General features: G+C 40.2%; 1 protein-coding gene across 3 annotated transcripts in view; it reads left to right on the forward strand.

Moving 5' to 3' along the window:
* The window catches only part of esyt2b (extended synaptotagmin-like protein 2b), a 56,774-nt gene that overhangs the window by 38,368 nt on the left and 1,090 nt on the right, over positions 1–17,316 (forward strand). Inside the window, exons 14-22 of one of the 3 annotated variants that reach the window (XM_049564875.1) lie at positions 294–395; positions 4,250–4,324; positions 7,253–7,339; positions 9,080–9,229; positions 14,424–14,776; positions 15,132–15,230; positions 15,516–15,647; positions 16,991–17,096; positions 17,207–17,256. In XM_049564875.1, the coding sequence (XP_049420832.1) occupies positions 294–395; positions 4,250–4,324; positions 7,253–7,339; positions 9,080–9,229; positions 14,424–14,776; positions 15,132–15,230; positions 15,516–15,647; positions 16,991–17,096; positions 17,207–17,256 (1,154 nt within the window). Of the gene's footprint in view, positions 1–293; positions 396–1,035; positions 1,099–4,249; positions 4,325–7,252; positions 7,340–9,079; positions 9,230–14,423; positions 14,777–15,131; positions 15,231–15,515; positions 15,648–16,990; positions 17,097–17,206; positions 17,257–17,316 lie in introns of all 3 variants that reach the window. The other 2 variants (XM_049564877.1, XM_049564878.1) reach the window with 2 other exon arrangements.

Genomic DNA, 17,316 nt, shown 5'->3' on the forward strand with positions numbered 1-17,316 from the left:
AACGGGTCAATATGTTTTTAACAAGTTTAATGTTCCAGTCACTACAGCTCAGGGATTCTGTCTTTTGTCATTATTTTTGAGAGCCTTGAATCTACAAGACCTTTATTTCTCAGGACATTTGTATTTTTATTTAATAAGATTTAAATGCAGTCATTGCACCAAATGTGGTAAAACCTTCTTTTAACCCTTTGAAAAAACGTCAATTACAAAAGCAACTCTTTTTTTTTTTTAGCCATCTCGGTCCTCATAACTTCACCTTTTCTCCTCTTTACTCTCTTTCCTCTTCACCCAAGAGCGTCTTCACAGGCAGCTTAGGCTGTGGGAACTTGAGTGAGAGGAGAGCATCGGGTCTAGTCTTTTGTGAGAGCAATACTTCAGAGTATAGAACAATATTTGTGAGTCCCCCACTGTGTCTGCATCCTGATAGCATTAGCGGTGTGCAATGACGTGGGTTGAACAGTAACAGGAGTCTTTAAAAACCTGCATCTTAAAGCATGTGTTAGCTGCACGGTTTAATTGTAACGTCTGATGAAAGTTACCCAGAGTGCCCGACAACCATTAACAGAAAGCAGACACATCAAAACAGAGGCCTCAGCTATGCCTGCTTGTTAGTCAGATTCTTATTCTTCTAAATCAGGTGCTCAGTCCAAGGCTGAGATATAAAATATCTGCAGTACAAAGAGCTCGGTAGCAGAGCCCGTAATGATTTCTGTCTGCATTAGTGAGCCAATTAATGTGTAACTGCACAGATACAGATAGCTTGTTAAAAGTGGCGCACAGTGTCTGAAATAAGCTGCTCCAAAACTTCCCCGAAGGAAACTCCCTCATTATTCTGACCTGTATATTCATTGTTAGCTCCCTGCAGTGTCAACAGTACCAGCTTCTTATTTATCACCCATATCATTCAGGTTTCGGCACGTTTTTCAACATGTTTTTCTGGTTTTTTTTCCTCATGCCTCTTAACCATACCCAAACACTTTTGTCCTACTAACTGCGGGTGTGATTTTCTCCCCCAAATCTCCTTGTGGCTTAAAGAGTAACCTGTCAGATTTCACCTATGACGGGTTGAAGCAAGTCTCAGTCTTTAAGGCCCTGAAGGTAATGTGGGAAAAATGGATTGCAAGTAAAGATCACACCCTCATCTGTGTTTTCCTTCTGTGACCTGAAGTGCACCATCCACCGTCATGTGACTGTGATGATTATCAGACTAGAGTGAATTGTCCTTTTTAAGATGTGCATGAAGATAGATGATTGCATTGTCTGTTTTGTGCATTTGTTGTGCTGTGCGCTTCTTTCTTTTTATTAGTATTGATATATGATTTTCCACCTTTCCTTACTCATGTGATCTTGCATGCAAAAGTCTAATATTGCACTCAGATATGTTGTGTTCTCAGTGTGTATTCAGCCTGTACAGTTGACTGAAACTTTGACACCCTTACAGCATTCAGATTTAAAGAGAAACTGTCCTACTCCTGCCTGTCCGACCGTACCTACATGCCCGTACCGTACCTCATTTTTCTTGCGTTGGAAGTGAATTGGGTCAAAGGTTGTCAGCAGCAAACCTGCAGAGCAACCCAGCCTGGGTTAGCTAATCAAGAAGCTGACCATGCCCACTTTGTGTTGAAACCTATGGTATGGAACAGAAAGTCAGAAATCAACGGTTGTATTGTCAGTACTTTAATATTTCCAGGAAGTTTCAATTCTTGCATTGTCACACATGGAGTGGCACTCCCACAGTGCAACATCAGTCAGCGGTGAAACTCACTGCAGCATTGTGTGTCAGTTTTAATGGGCTTAAAGGGCAACTGGAGTACAATTACTTCTGGTTTGCTCCCATTAGTTGACTGTTTGTTACCGTGCCTGCTGCTTCCCGGCTGGGCTGGCAGATAACGAGATGACAGATTGATGTAAACCTGCTGATTATGTTTTATAACACACAGCTTTCTTTTTATTTTCTTCTTCGTGTCTGTGCTGGGGAGTTGTTTAAAATGCCGCTTTTCCTGGGCCACATTCTTCCTTTAGGTCTTTCAGCATCATTTAACATCAGAATATTGATTTAGAGAACTCTGGCACTTTTCCTGGATGTACACGACTATAATTTGGAGAATGCATACACAATAAAATGCACACCAGTGGCACATTTATACTCCCTTTACATACAAAAATAGACACACATACTTCAACGTGTCCTTTATGTTGCAGTAGATACAGCTAATAGATGGCGCTAGAGAGTCAAAAGTTTCTGACAACAACAAACAAAGTGACGGTGGAGGAGGTTGTAATACTGTATCTTTTAATGGAGGCAGCGTTGTAGATGGTGGTGATCTTTTTGAAAAATGTTGTTGTTATATTACCAAATAGTTCTGTTCTGCCAAACGTCTTCATCATATCCTACAGTCGTGTCTTTCTTTAACTACGCTACACTGCCCCCACGGTCTCCCCACGGTGGTACTGCTCTGTTTTCGCTGTATGCATAAACTTTCAGAAAATGCACACAAATACAACTGAAATGAATGCAGAGTACAAACAGAAGGCTCCATCCGTGTTCATATACTGTTATTTTCAGGATAAATGAACGCTTAGTACTTGTAAACAAGTTTCACAACTGTTCCAGACATACCATGCTGTATAGCTAAAAGGATTTATGCTAGCTTGCTTTCACCAACTTTGTGAAGACATGATATCTGAGAGTGATATACTGACTGAGCAAGTGGGTCCAAAATCTACTTGCCCAAAATCAGTTCTTAGTTGCTCCCACACAAATTGTTTTATTCTTAAGTATTCATCAAATAATGGAAACTTGTGCTCAAACTTGTGGCAAACTGTATGTTACATTGATGGAGCCCACAACCCCCCAATGCCACCCAACTCATCTCCTGTTTCTATAATAACTGAAATGCTTACTTAAGCTTCAGTCCATATATTTATGCATCGCTGTTTTCTGTCAAGTGCGCGATCATTAACGCAGATGTGCAACTCTCAGCAGAGATGAGAGGAACCAGGATGGCTCACTCTCAAGCCACCTCCATCATCAGCTCCAGAAGAAGCAATGTGCTTAATTCTTTTTTACCACTTTCCCGATTGGACAAGTGGGTTGGTAGATTTCCTCAACGTATCCTCATACAACAGTTCGATTGATATCCTTCAAATTAGTGCCCCAGGAATGACGTTATGTCCTTTACGTAAAGCCACTTACTTAATGTAAAGTTGCGTGGGTTAGGGGGGTCCATGTCATTGGTTCGACAGCCCATTGGCTCGACATCCCATAAGTCCGACTGTCCGCGGTGCTGAACGGCTCGCGGCGGACGTATGGTGCTTACTTTTCATAGGAAAACGTACAAACAGTGCATGAGAACAACCTGAGTTACTCGCCCAACATGGCGCTTTACTTGCCCCAGGCAATCGGGCAATCCTTATTGTAATGTCCTGCAGACAGGCCCACACACGAAGAATTATATATAGGTAGTAAGAGTGAAAATCGGCTCAGTGTATAGTAAAAATTAAAGTAAATATATTAAATTCAGAGGGCTTTATAGTATGAACAACTTACAAAATGCTCTATCTTTTGATTCTTGATTCAGATGAGAGAAAACTCCTCTAAGGCGAAAACATCAAAAAGCACAACAGAGCAGGGATTCTTCTTCCTGAACAGACATGTGTAATAGTTCATATACTGTAGACAGTAGTAACAGTTGTAGAATTACAGTACGATACAGAGAAACAATGATATTTTCAGGCAAATTAAGTACAAACGTGTCATGTGTCATTTTGTGCTAAGTGCCATCTCAGTTCAAGATGTAGCATATCAAAGTGTGGGATTGCGTTAATCAGCGGAGCTTAATTCTAATGCTGGTGAGAAATAAATGTCACATTTAAGCACCATCCTCAAGAGAGAGAAGATGGGTTAAGACCCCCCCCCCCAGCTGGTAGATATGTGGGGTATTATTATTCTGTAAGGGGTACTGAATAATTCTTAGCTGTCAAAACCCAGCATGCTAAAATTAGAACGCAGAGGAGACGAAGCCTGGCAGTCTCCTCGGGAGCCTCCCTGCCTGCAGCCCTGCTTGTCAAAACCTATGGTAATGCTTCTTCCCTTTGAACTACAGACTCTTCCACCATTGTGTGCTTGATACAGAGTCTCAAGGGGCTAATGTTTGCGTGTAATTATGTTGTCCATTACTGACGTGTATGCATTGTGTGTCATAGTGAGGCAAATAAGCTAACACCCCTTTCTCTGATTCTCTAATAGTCTGCAAAGAAGAGTAGCAGTGAACCCAGTCCTTATGTCCAGCTGACTGTTGGACACAAAACACTTGAGAGCAAGGTGAGTCATATCCAATGGTGTCATTATACTGTCAGATTTTATTCTTTTCTTCCACTATGAGACAAAAAGCGTAACCTCTGGTGGTGATTATGTTTGCAATCCTCCAATATTAAGTTCTGGACAACCAAAGATTGAATACAGCAGAATACATTCACATTCTTACACACAAAGACATTTTGAACCGCCAACGCATCTCATTCGTTAACCATCCTTCTTTGGAGCTTTCCATTACAAAATATTTCCCTCTGACTGCGGTATTAAAAGAGAGATGAACTGAAAACTGTTGCACAAGAAAATTAAATGAAGTTCATAACCTCCAACTTACCATTAATAGTCAGCTAAAGAGCTTCCAGCCTGACATTCAGTGTGTTTACCTGCAATTGCTCACTGGAAACTTAGATAAAGGGTTCAAAAGGGAAATTATTCAGGCGGAAGAACCACGTTAATGGACCCAGGTATGTTTGGTGATGAAGTTTTACTGCAAGCATTTAATGGATTCAAGGAGGTTTGTTATATTAGATCCCTTTTGTAGCAGAGTTATTGGATTGGTACATTAATTTGAGGCTGTTTACATCCACATCGGATGAATCATGGATCATCATGGATCATCATGTTTACTCGTCTTTGGCAAGTTAGCAAGAACGTCAATAAAGTCGTCATGTTTTAAGTCCCTGAACATAAAAACACCAGACTCTCGTATGTCATGATCCTACAGGTTTATGTTGTGGCCATCAGTTTTCATTATTTCAAGACATGATTTCCTGAGAAGTCATGTCTTGTCTATCAGTTTTAGGATTCAAAATCCGATAATACCCATGGGCCTTTGCCGTTGGTGCCATGAAGTAGAAGCCAGGAAGAGATGCAAATCAAAGGTGTATCAAATTCAAAATGTTTTGTTGCTGCAGATGTTGATTCAGCCTATTTATCTCAAGAAGAACTTCAGGGAATTTCGATGAACTAGTTTGAGTTTGTCAATCAGAGGTCAAATGTCAAGTTCACTGTTACCTTGGGTTTGACTCATTCAATTTCTTAGAATTTGACACAAACGTCCATTTTTACTCAATGACACACTGCTTGCATTTTGGTGGTCAAAGGTGGCTGTGATCTCAAAGGCCATAACTCCAGAACTCATACGCTTATCATGACAAAATTTTACATCAGTGTCTTATAAAATGGAGAAGTGATTTTGTTTTATATCCAAACATTCAAAGGTCACTGTGATGTCATTATGTTCTGCAGAATCACTTTTCTGGCCGTTATTTAGTGCCATAACTTAGTAACAGAAGAGGAGACATTTGGAGACTGGATTGGTGACACTAATCTTGGGTGTCCATCTTGAAACAGTGCTGATTGTATAGATCTGTGCTGCTGGGTTGAAGATGTGAGTGAAGCATCCATGTTTTCAAATGTGTAATTTCTTTGAGCCAACATCCACATTTGAAGAGTTGTCTTCTGTCATGGCTACATACTGTATGAGTCTGACAGACATGGATATAAAACTGTAGCTGCAATTTGACTGATTTGCGGAGGCAGAAAACAGCGAGGCGGTAATTCTAGTCTACAACTTAATTGGCTTCCAGCTGTCAAGAGTCATACAAGTCATGTTAGGACTTAAACTTAAAATTGTTCATAATGAGGTCCCCAAATATCCGTACTATCCGTAATAACCACCTCAGAGACAATCACAATTACTCAACAAGACATAGCACAACAGATGTAAGCCTTTATTTAAGAATTCAATTGGCAAACACCTTTTTATATACAGCTGAATGACGGCTGTATATCAATCCCCCCCTCAGAGGGATCACAATGGAAAAAAGGGTTCCCATGGCCACCAAAAAAACCTAGAAATGTCATGGAGTTTCACAGTCACATTTTCTAACTGAAATTATGTTTGAATAGAGTTTGAATCTGATATGTTTGAAAACGCCGAACAAGTAGGGCAAGAAGAAGAAAAAATGTTATTATGGGTCCTTGAAAAGTCATGGGAAAGTTTTGAGGTTTTGTCCATAAGGATGTTCGGGAACCCTCTATTATGTAATGTAATCGTCAACAGTTTGGGGTGTATTGTGATACCTGTCTTCAGGTGAAGCGGTTTTATGTGTATTTTATGATCTTTCCATCTAATCAAACAAGGCACCGTGGTCACTGAATTCATCCAAAATTGTGTATTAGTTTCTCAACACCCTAATTTTAGCTACTCAAGTAACAGTTCATATGTTTCTTGCTGAAATGCACCTTGGGAGTCCTTGTTAACTTGTCACATTTGTCTCAAAGTCTTTTTCACTCACGATTCAATTTCATACGCATTCAAGTCATTGTGTTACAGTGCTACAGTATAGTAGTAGTAGCAGTAGGGTTGTTGTCCTGCTGTATTGTCCTAGGGATGGGGGACTCTGTATGTAAGAAAAGGGCCTTGAGTCCTACACTGTTCATTCAGTGTGTATGTGGGCATTCTCATACACCCTTATAGCTGAAAAACCCTTTAACCTCATAGTCATTGTTCCATTTAAAATCCAATTTGCTTAAGTACAGAGGCAAAACTATGAAAAGCCTATCGCCGTCCTAATTCTTTATTCATGGAAACAAATCTTGCGGGGAAACTGGAAATTAATTCCTCATGAAAGTCAACAGAGCTAATTATGGTGTTTAAACACTTTATTGTATTAAGTAGAAAAAAGTAGATAATATACAAGAAAAATAACCAGAACATTCAATAAAAGTATATGATATTCAGTTTATAGTATCATGCTGAGAGTTTTAAGTATGTGATATTATGAGTCTACATTTAAGTTTGAGATACAACACGTCCTAATGACTGAAGGGACCATTGACAGATGACTCCAGATAAATTGTGCTCTTAATTAAGCTGCTCTTTTGTGTCTCTTAATTAACAACTAACAAACGACCACCTGTCTGCCCATAAAGATCCGGCACAAGACCAAGGAGCCACTGTGGGAGGATTGTTTCTCATTCTTTGTCCACAATCCCAGGAGGCAGGAGCTCGAGGTGGAGGTAAAGCTGCATAACCACTCGTTTAAATGTTTCATAAGATCATGCACAAAGTGGTGGAAGTAACTGTCTTGTCTTAAAGGGACAGTTCACCTCAAAATAAAAAATACGTGTTTTTCCTCTTACTTGTAGTGCTGTTTAGTCTAGATTGTTTTGGTGTGAGTTGCCGAATGTTGGAGATATTGACCTTAGAGATGTCTGCCTTCTTTTGAATATAATGGAACTAAATGACACTCAGCTTGTGGTGCTCAGAGCCATAAAAAAGGAAAACATACTGTTTTCCTCCCGCCAATCATATCACAGTGCAGAGGGAAGCTGTATCTAATGCCAGGTCTCCTAGCAAGTTTCAAGTTTATTTCATGTATATATATCACTGTAAAAAACAAAACAGGTTTTGCATTAAACAAGATTAAAATAAAAGGAGGTTAAACACAATTTAAACCCAGGGAATCAAATGAAAGTTGAAAAACAGGTCAAACACAATTAAAAGCCAGAGATTAAAACATTAAAGATTAAAAGCATCAACAGACTCAGCCTGTCTAACGGCCTCTACGAGGAGCAGCTACAGAAAAAGCCCCCTCACTGACCTTTCTTTTCCACAAACTGGGCGCAGCTGACATGCCACAGTGGGTGGATGTGAGTGGTCAGGTGGTGGTGTACGGGATGAGGTGCAAGACCATGGAGAGATTTTTATATAATTCAAAGGTTTTTGAAGTGTATCCCGAAAGCAACAGGGAGCCAGTGTAAACATGCAAAGATAGCGGTCATGTGATGTAATTTCTTGGACCGTGTTAAGAACCATGCAGCAGTGTTTTGAATTAGTTGTAAATGTGAGATAGTAGCCTTGGAAATGCTTATGTAAAGGGAGTTACAGTACTTCAGCCTGGATGATATTAGTACATGAGTAACTCTTTCTGGATAAGACGGTGAAAGGAAATCCCCAAATTTGGAGGTAGTTGTCAGTTGGAAGAACCTTGACCTGACAAAGGAATTTACCTGCCTGTTAAAACTTAGATTGCCATCAAATAAAACACCCAGGTTGTTAGCATGGGGTCTGACACAGGTGATTGACGCTCTGAGCAATAACAGTAGTATTATGTGGGGGGACAAAGAGCAGGATCACTGTCTTGTCCTCATGTAGCTGCAAGGAATTATAAGCCAACCAGTCTTTCATGTCTCAGAGGCAGTTTTGTAGCAGAGTTAAGTCGACCTGATTTTGGGACTTGAAGGGGAAGTAGATCTGAGTATCACCTATGTAGAAGTGAAAAGAGATTTTTCCCAGCACTACAGAGCCATCTAACGTTACAACTCAGCTGAGGAAGAGGTCATTAATCTTTACATCTTGAGCTGTCATGGGCCTCTCGTCCACGAGTAGATTCCATCAACACGGTGATACGATTGACAGATGCAGTTTGTCAGAAAGGAAATAGTTCCTACATGAAAGTGCTCACCACGCTGTCTGTGGATTATTTTCATTAACCAGGTCATGATTTCTGGAAAAAGTTTCTCAAATGTATTTGTATTTTTTCGGTGCTTTTATCACCACAAGCTGAGTGCCATCTAGTTGCATTATATTTAAGAGAAAGCAGACATCCCTACGGTCGATATCTCAAACACTCAGCAACTCACACCAAAACAATCTAGCTCGATAAATAGCACTTAAGGTAAGAGGAACAATACATATTTTTGATTTTGCAGTGAACTGTGCCTTCATAGCTGATCCTCTCCTTTCTTATCACACAGGTAAAAGATGACAAGAACAAATGCACCCTGGGTAATTTGACGGTGCCTTTGAGCAGTCTGTTGGAGGAGGAGGACATGACGCTGACGCAGTGCTTTCCTCTCAGGAACTCCGGTCCCAGCTCCACTATCAAACTAAAGATGGCCCTGAGGGTAAAGATGGACTACATCACTTCTCACTGTCCTGTCTGCATTAGTGATGGAAGACTTATTCATTTCAGGCCAAGAAAACCAGAACAGATGTTCAAGATGTGCTGATTCAAACAGAATGAGTATCAAATTCAGTGACACAGTACATGGAGCTAATGTTGCGACAAAGCAAGTGTTGCAGTGTCAACAATAATCTGAAAATTATTAATTGCATTTATAACAGCGTACTATCTCAGATCAATTCTAATTTGACCTCTGGACTGCACCTTGTAGTAACTTGCTACAGCTAGTTGTCAAGGTTTCTCCACAATGCTTGATTTCAGACAGAGATAGAAAGAAGCAAGGTCCTCATTCTCGCTTGGAACCATCATTTTTTTCTGACAGTATTTTTTATCTAAAATTTACACCATGAATTACAGCCTTACATTCATATAATATATAATACAACATAAAACTGCTACACTGGTATAAACTAATGTATAAATAAAATTCAAAACAAGAATGCTCCTTCTGTTTTAATAGATGGTAATACAAAATTGAGTATATTAATTGCAATATATGCAAAAAAATAAGAGGTCTACAAGCTTGGAAACTAAATTGTCCACAGAAATTAGTCATGCACTTGATCATCTATTAAAGGTCCAGTGTATGTATTGGCAGAAATGGAATATAATATATGTTAAGCATGTTTTCTTTGGTGTATAATTACGTGAAAATAAGAACCCTTGTGTTTTCGATACCTTAGAATTACCTGTTTATATCAACATAGGGAGCAGGCTCTTGTCTATAGAGATCACCATGTTACTACAGTAGGCCAGAACGGACAAATCGAACACTGGCTCTAGATAGGGCCATTCGTATTTTCACATCGGCCACCATACTTAGCAGCCCCTCGCTACGAAAGCATTGGAAAAACACAGAATTTTTCAACGTGAAACTGCTTTATTCAGTGTTTTTAGTGGTTTAAATCAATTGGTTCGTTTGTTTTGGAGAGAAACAGACCTCTGCGGATAATTCTGCTCCCAGTAAAAACCTCCTGAACAATGAACACTGAAGGAAAACTAACCAGGAGAAGTTTCAGCTGGTTGCAATCTGCAATTCTCACCACCAGCTGTCATTAAATCCCTCTAAATCTTACACACTGTTCCTTTAAATCTTAATCCTTGACATAATTAATGAACGCCGCCATATATTTTCAAATATATACTGTTTAGCCATTAAAATGTAAGTAATCCTTTTAACAGAAGGCTCGCTAACATACATCTTATCCGTTGAGTAGAGCTTGATCTGTGAGTCTTTTTCTGAGGTCAATAAATTCTCATTTATTTTTACTTTAATTATGTTTCTCTGGATATCAGCCTAACAGTAAAAGCTTTGTGTCCAGGAAGATGTGTTGTGAAATAATCTTCTCAATTACAGCTCTCACTTCTTTCCAGAATGTTATAGATTTTTTTGGCATTCATTTATTATCCCTAACAGCTCAGGGTTCAGGGTCGTGGGGGGCTGGAGCCTATCCCAGCTGGCACTGGGTGAGAGGCGGGGTACACTGTCACAGGGTTATGGAACATTGAGACTCCACTCAGAAGTACCCTGCTGGCTGGCAGGATCAATCTTGGCGACTTCTTGCTGTGAGGCAACAGTGCTAACTGCTGCACCACTGTGCCACCTCTCTTTGTGTCGCCAAATATAATGAAACAATGTTCCTCTGGTTTCCGTACATTTTGTGCAAATGTCTCCAATGTTTTTGTTATATCGATTTGATTCCACCAGTGACATAAATGTCTGCATTCAGTTTATACTGTATTAGTTTAAGACGTGCATTTATCATCAGCACAATCTGCTTTCCAGTTTTCATCTGAAAGTTCTCCTACTGCGTGGAGTTTGCATGTTCTCCACCTTATCAGCATGACTTCTTCCCCCCCACAGTCCAAAGACATGCAGGTTAGGTTAACTGGGGACTTTAAATTACCAGTAAGTGTGAATGTGAGTGTGAATGGTTGTCTCAGTGTGTCAGTCCTGTGATAGTCCTGTGTCCTGTACAGGGTGTACCCTGCCTTTCTCGAGTCAGCTGGGATTTGCTCCAGCCCCCTGTGCCTCTGAAGAGGATAAGCAGTTACGTATAATGAGTTTACCTTCCAGGCATTACGTGTATAATGAGAATTTCCAGATGAATAACATGTCAGCAAATTTTAAAACCCTTTCTTAAGCTGTCCTTTATCATCATTTTTGTCCAAAGGTGAATGTAGGGGGCTGGTACAAGCATTAGAACAGTTGATTTTGCTGGTTGAAATGTCAACTGTCTGCATCAGATTTTATTTATATTTAACCTTTGTGTAACCAGGAGAGTCCAAGGGACACTAGGAGACCTTTGTCAGTTGTAGGTGGTTGAAAAAAACACTCTTACTGGCTGACTTTTTCAATTTTAGTTTCCAATTGACTAGTTTTGAAATGAATGAGAATATTCTAATAGTCCTAATTATGCACGTGATAGCTGCATGCGTGATGTACTGCAAACACTGAGGCTTAAAATACATGACCCCGGCAGAAAGTCAGGGTCTTGGCAGTGTACAGTGTTGACTATAGACCTGTATACAGTATTTGGAGTGTTGTATTACTGTTTTTGGGGACTTCATAGAGTTGAAGGTTGCTATACCCAAATTGAAAATACATACATTTATTAATCAAATTAAATAGAACTTAAAATGCTCTTGCTTTTCCCTAGTGGTGTGTGACCATTTAGAGAGTTGGATGAATTTGCGATATCTGTCAGCTGAAATCTCACCAATACAATGACGGTGAATGTAATTTTGTTTGTGATACAGCATTATAAAAACATGAAATTCAGTCCACATCTACGGAACATAATGCACAGCTTTCAGTGGACCTTCTTCATAATGAAGAGATACTTACTATAAACATTCAGTATTGCTGTTACAAGATACAGATAAGGTATTACTGACTTTCTGTTTCTGACAAGAATAATTTCAGTTGCTGCCTAAAACCACAGAACAAGTAAAGTAAATCATATTGCATTCATGACACTGACACAAAGAACATTCTCCATTATTGATTCGTCACAACTGATCAAATAAGAAAATGAATGCAGCTGTTTCAAATATTGACCCGCACTGAAATAGCTTTCCTGTATTGGATCACAACCAGCATATCAAGATTCACAGCAGATATCCAAAAAGGAAAATTGCTTTACAGGCTTATTGACCTTTCTGGGACCAGAGGATAGAAGGATAGATAGATAAATCCATAACGACACATTTGGCTTTACTAACACCCTCAAAGATATAGATGTTTTTCAGCAGTATCAGCAGTTTTAAGATGATTTTTCAAGGAAGGAGTAGTCACTGTGACCACACAGTTTTTAAACCGGTTGAGTACTTTAGTGGCTCTAAGGTTGTATTTAAAGCCACCAACGTAACCAAATCTCCTTTGAAAAACCTACATTTTTGTGGAGTTAAAAGGGCGGATCCATCTGGGTTCTTTAGCCGCTAGCAAAAAGCAGTGACATAGGTTAGAGCAGTGATTGTTGCTAATGCTAAAAGGGTTAGTTCAGATTTTTTCAAGTGCCGTTGAATAAAGCAGAGTCCTGCATTAGGTTTGGTACCTAGCAGACAACCCACAGAAAAGATGATGATTTGCAGGTTGTATTTTGTCTTGATTTTATTTTCAGGTTCATGCTAGGTGAAAAAAAAAACATGGGGGTCAGATTGTGGGTGTTGGAGGGTAACTATACCAAAATAAATTAATAATAATAATTTAACTTAGGGCGAACCTTTGCCTCGCCGCAGGAGGGTTCAGGGTTTGAACCTGGCAGCCGGCAGTGACCTTTCTATGTGGAGTTTGCATGTTCTCCTTATGTCAGCGTGGGTTTTCTCTGGGTACTCCGGCTTCCTCCAACAATCCAAAGACTAAAGAATCTAAATTGTCCGTAGGTGTGAATGTAAGTGTGAATGGTTGTCTGTCTCTATTTGTCAGCCCTGTGATAGTCTGGTGACCTGTCCAGGGTGTACACCGTCTCTTGCCCAATGTCAGCTGGGTAGGCTCCAGACCCCTGTGACCCCCAACAGGATAAGTGGTTACAGATATTGAATTTATGAATAATGAATAATTTCATTTATTGTTTTAACATTTAATCCTCTGACTGCTGAATATGCGTGTCGGCTCTGTCGTCTGTGCCAGCTGGAATATAAAGGCCACTTCAATCAAGTGCATTATTACAGTCATTTTAACTGTGGATATGTGCTGCTCAAAACAAAAAATGTTCATTTAAATACATTTCCACTACCTGGAGCTCGTATAAACGGAGCCTGGGTTTGTTGAAGGTGGCAGTGCTGTGTGGGCTGAGAAAGCCAAGTGTAAGTAAGATAAAAGAGGTTGTTGGGTCGGTGTGGGGAGCAGTGAGAGCTGGCATAAGGGGAGTGTCGCTGGGACACCAGAGATCACTGTCTAGCCTACTGGAGGTGTCGTGGGACCAACTAGACGAAACACTGGTGAAAGGAGGTTCCCACCTGATGACCCCAAACACGTTAGTTATCACTGCTCACTGGTCGGTATAATACCGATCTTTACCTTACCGTCAAAACAAACAAATGACAAAAACAGTAATTTTACCTCACAGAACACGGGAGTTGCTGATCTACCATTGCCTTCATTGGTTAGTTTGTGTGTGTCATTATGGAACTTTCAAATCAAACTAATGTGGCGTCCACAGCAGCACGTTGCTTAGCCGCTGTGTCGGTTAATGGGTTAGAGAAATATAGCTAATTTCAACGATCAATAACTCACAATTTTGAAAGAAGGCTTGGCTCAGTCATGAAGAGGCACATCAGGGAGGTTAGAGCGTTTTCTTGTAGCAACTTTATCATGTGGAAACCTACATCGGGTCACATGTGCTTGAGAGAATAGCATTTGAAGCTAAAATATACAGACTTTGCCAAAATTTGAATGTTTGAATTTGAGAACGTAAGAAACGCTACTGGGAAGCTACAGAATGTATATTAAACTAAAACATATATATTGGACGTGCCCTTTAAGAAAATTAGGAAGATATTTTACTTGAGTTGCCGTACTTAAACAGGAAATAGCCAGAGTAAAATCCTATAAATTACACAGATTATTATTCCAGTACTTCACTGTAGTTCTTCTTCATTATACCCAGTGATGTCGTCCTGTCTCTCTGTAGATCCTGTCCCTGGAAAAGCAGGTTTCCTCAGACCAGCCCTCCTCCGTCCAGGTCAAGAAGTCCAGTGTGCCGCAGCCATCCACAGCCCCCATCCCGAGACGATCTGTTTCAGATTCCCCGCTGCCTCCACCCACGCCTCCTCCACCCATAGACGCTTCCACCCTCACCCTCCAACACAGGGACGGCGAACCATACTCAGCCAGCCCTCTCCACAGTCTCTCCAACCTCAGCACCTCCATGTCTAGTTCCCAGAAACACCTGCCTCACAAGGAGTCCACACCCAGCCTGGCCTCGGATATCTCGCTGCCCTTCGCCACTTTGGAGCTCCAGCAACGGCTCCGTCAGCTGCAGAAGTAAATGGCACAAGTGATATATTGCTTTTTATAATTGTTGACCACCTAGTGTTCCTGTCATTGAGCTGTTGCTGTTTATTTAGCTGTTTATTTAAAAGGAACCATGTGCAGTTTAAAACAAAGATGGCAGCATTTGATGCACTGAACTAGAGGATCTCATTGGTTTTCAATTTATTTGTGTAATTTAAATTCTGCAGTCGCCTCTGAAAGAATGCCATCTTGACTTTTTTTTCTGGAAGATGCATCTTTATGAATCTTTTATCTGACTACCTTTAGAACTATCCATCTGTCCCTGCTGTATAATTTAAGTGCAGTCTCTAGAAGTGACACTGAAGTACTCTGGTGTGTTTTATAGCGGCTCGGCCCCCAGCCAGTACCCCCTGGGTGAGGTCCAACTGACTGTCCGACACAGCTCCCAGAGGAACAAACTCATTGTGGTGGCGCACGCCTGCCGGTGAGGTCCACAACGGCCATCATACCATGCATCTAAATTTGTTTTCTGAGAGATATATTGTGGACTTGTTTGAAGGTGGTCTCGTTTTCAAGGACTTTTACCAACTCATTTGTGTTTTTGGCCCAAGTCTCGCTCATTTATAATAATTTGTAGGTAGTGAGTCGTCGGTATTCCTCTTGCTTTCTGTAGAGCCACAGACATTTAAGAATAAACAGGCACCTTTAATCTAAGCAACATGTGACTGGCAACATGTGAGTGAAACAATTTTGTCCTGTGTGTCTTCAGTAACTTGATAGCCTTCACCAAAGACGGCTCGGATCCCTTCATCCGCCTGTACTTGCTGCCTGACAAGAGCCGGACGGGGAGGAGGAAGACCAGCACAATGAAGAGGACCCTTAACCCTGTTTATGATCAAACGTGGGTTTAGATATTATTACTAACTCGTGCTTAAAGATTTGTCAGTGGCATGTTTGTTATCTAAAAAGTATGACTATCAGATGTGTGCTGCAGCTCTCAGGCTTCTCACTTGTGCCCTGTTCCTGAAAGTTTATAGGTATTTTAATAGGCTTAATGTTTGTAGTTAGAACATTATTATGTTAATGCAAAAGCTGTTGTTGAGTTTTCATTGTTAACCTTTATTAAGATCAGGGGTGTCTTAAGGTCTTTCTTAGATTGTTTCAAACATTGAAGGGTAACTTAGGGATATTTCAACCTTATTTTTTCATCTTTTTGTGTCTCACTAAGTATTGGAGACAACAAGTTATGAAACTGGTCCATTATTGAGTGAGAACACTGCAGCTTGCAGTGGTGAAACAGCTGCAACATAACCACTCGCAGCATTTGTGCACCCTCAATGTACGTCCACTTAAAGTGCTTGTTTTTGCCACTGACAGGCTCAGATTGGTAAAATAAGTGTCAGACAACATTATGGAACAGATCCCCATAGACAGAGACCTTTTGTTAAAGAGTAAGATCCTTTTTTTAAACGAGAAAGCTCAGAAATCACTTTCCCCAAACCAACCAAACTCCATTTAAATAAATAGTGATTTTACAATGCATAGAGCCTGCATATTTTCACATCCTCCTGAGTGAATTGAGAGTTTATTTCAACCAAACCAGAGGTGATGATGATTGGAACAGTGGAAAGACAAACCAAGACAGCTTTTGCAAGTTTTAGTTTGTTTTTATCAAGGTTGAATGAAGTGTGTTTTATGATGATAAAAAATTACTGTTTTTTTTCAATGGAGTCTGGTGGCTTTGGTGATAGTAATTTCGGGCTGTTTCTGGTTAAACAAAAAGGATCTTATGCTTTAATAAAAAGGTCGATCGCAGCAGGTATCCTTTACATAATGTTGTCAGACACTTAAAATAACAATCTGGGCCTGTCAGTGGCAAAATGAAACACTTTTAGTTGATGTAAATTGATGGCGCACAATTGCCCCAAGGGATTACATTGCAGCCTGTTTCAGTCTTGCTCAATGCTGGGCCAATTTCAAAAATAGTTGTTCCCATTAGCCACTTGGACGCAAAAACATGACAACATAGGGTTCATGTTGAAAAATACCAGTTACCCTTTAAAAGCTTGATGCAAATCAAACACAGAAAGCACATCTAGGGTGCGACTGTGTAATATTTCATTCCAATTTTTTAATAACTATTGATGAAAATGTCTCATGTTTTAAACAAATTAAGCCTTTTTATTTGATGAATAACTCCGAGGTAGATTGGTGTCATAAAATCTATTTAATGTGTGTGTGCAGGTTTGAGTTTAGTGTATCTATGGTGGAGCTCCACAGGAGAACTCTGGATGTAGCAGTGAAGAACGGCGGGAGCATCCTGTCCAAACACAAAGGGCTTTTAGGAAAGGTAACGTCTGTCTGTTTTTATGTGTAACCTACAGCAGCAGATTCACTCCCACTGATTGCACATATACCATAAACTTAATGTTTCTTTTGCTGTTTTGTCCAAAATCTTAGGTGCTGGTAGATTTAAGTGGAGAGGATATATCAAAAGGATGGACACAGTGGTAAGCTTGTGTTTTATTTTTGCCCTGTGCAGCACTGAGTGATAATAAACAGCCTGTTTT

Source organism: Epinephelus fuscoguttatus, linkage group LG21, assembly GCF_011397635.1.
Source record: "Epinephelus fuscoguttatus linkage group LG21, E.fuscoguttatus.final_Chr_v1".
Lineage (NCBI taxonomy): Eukaryota > Metazoa > Chordata > Actinopteri > Perciformes > Serranidae > Epinephelus > Epinephelus fuscoguttatus.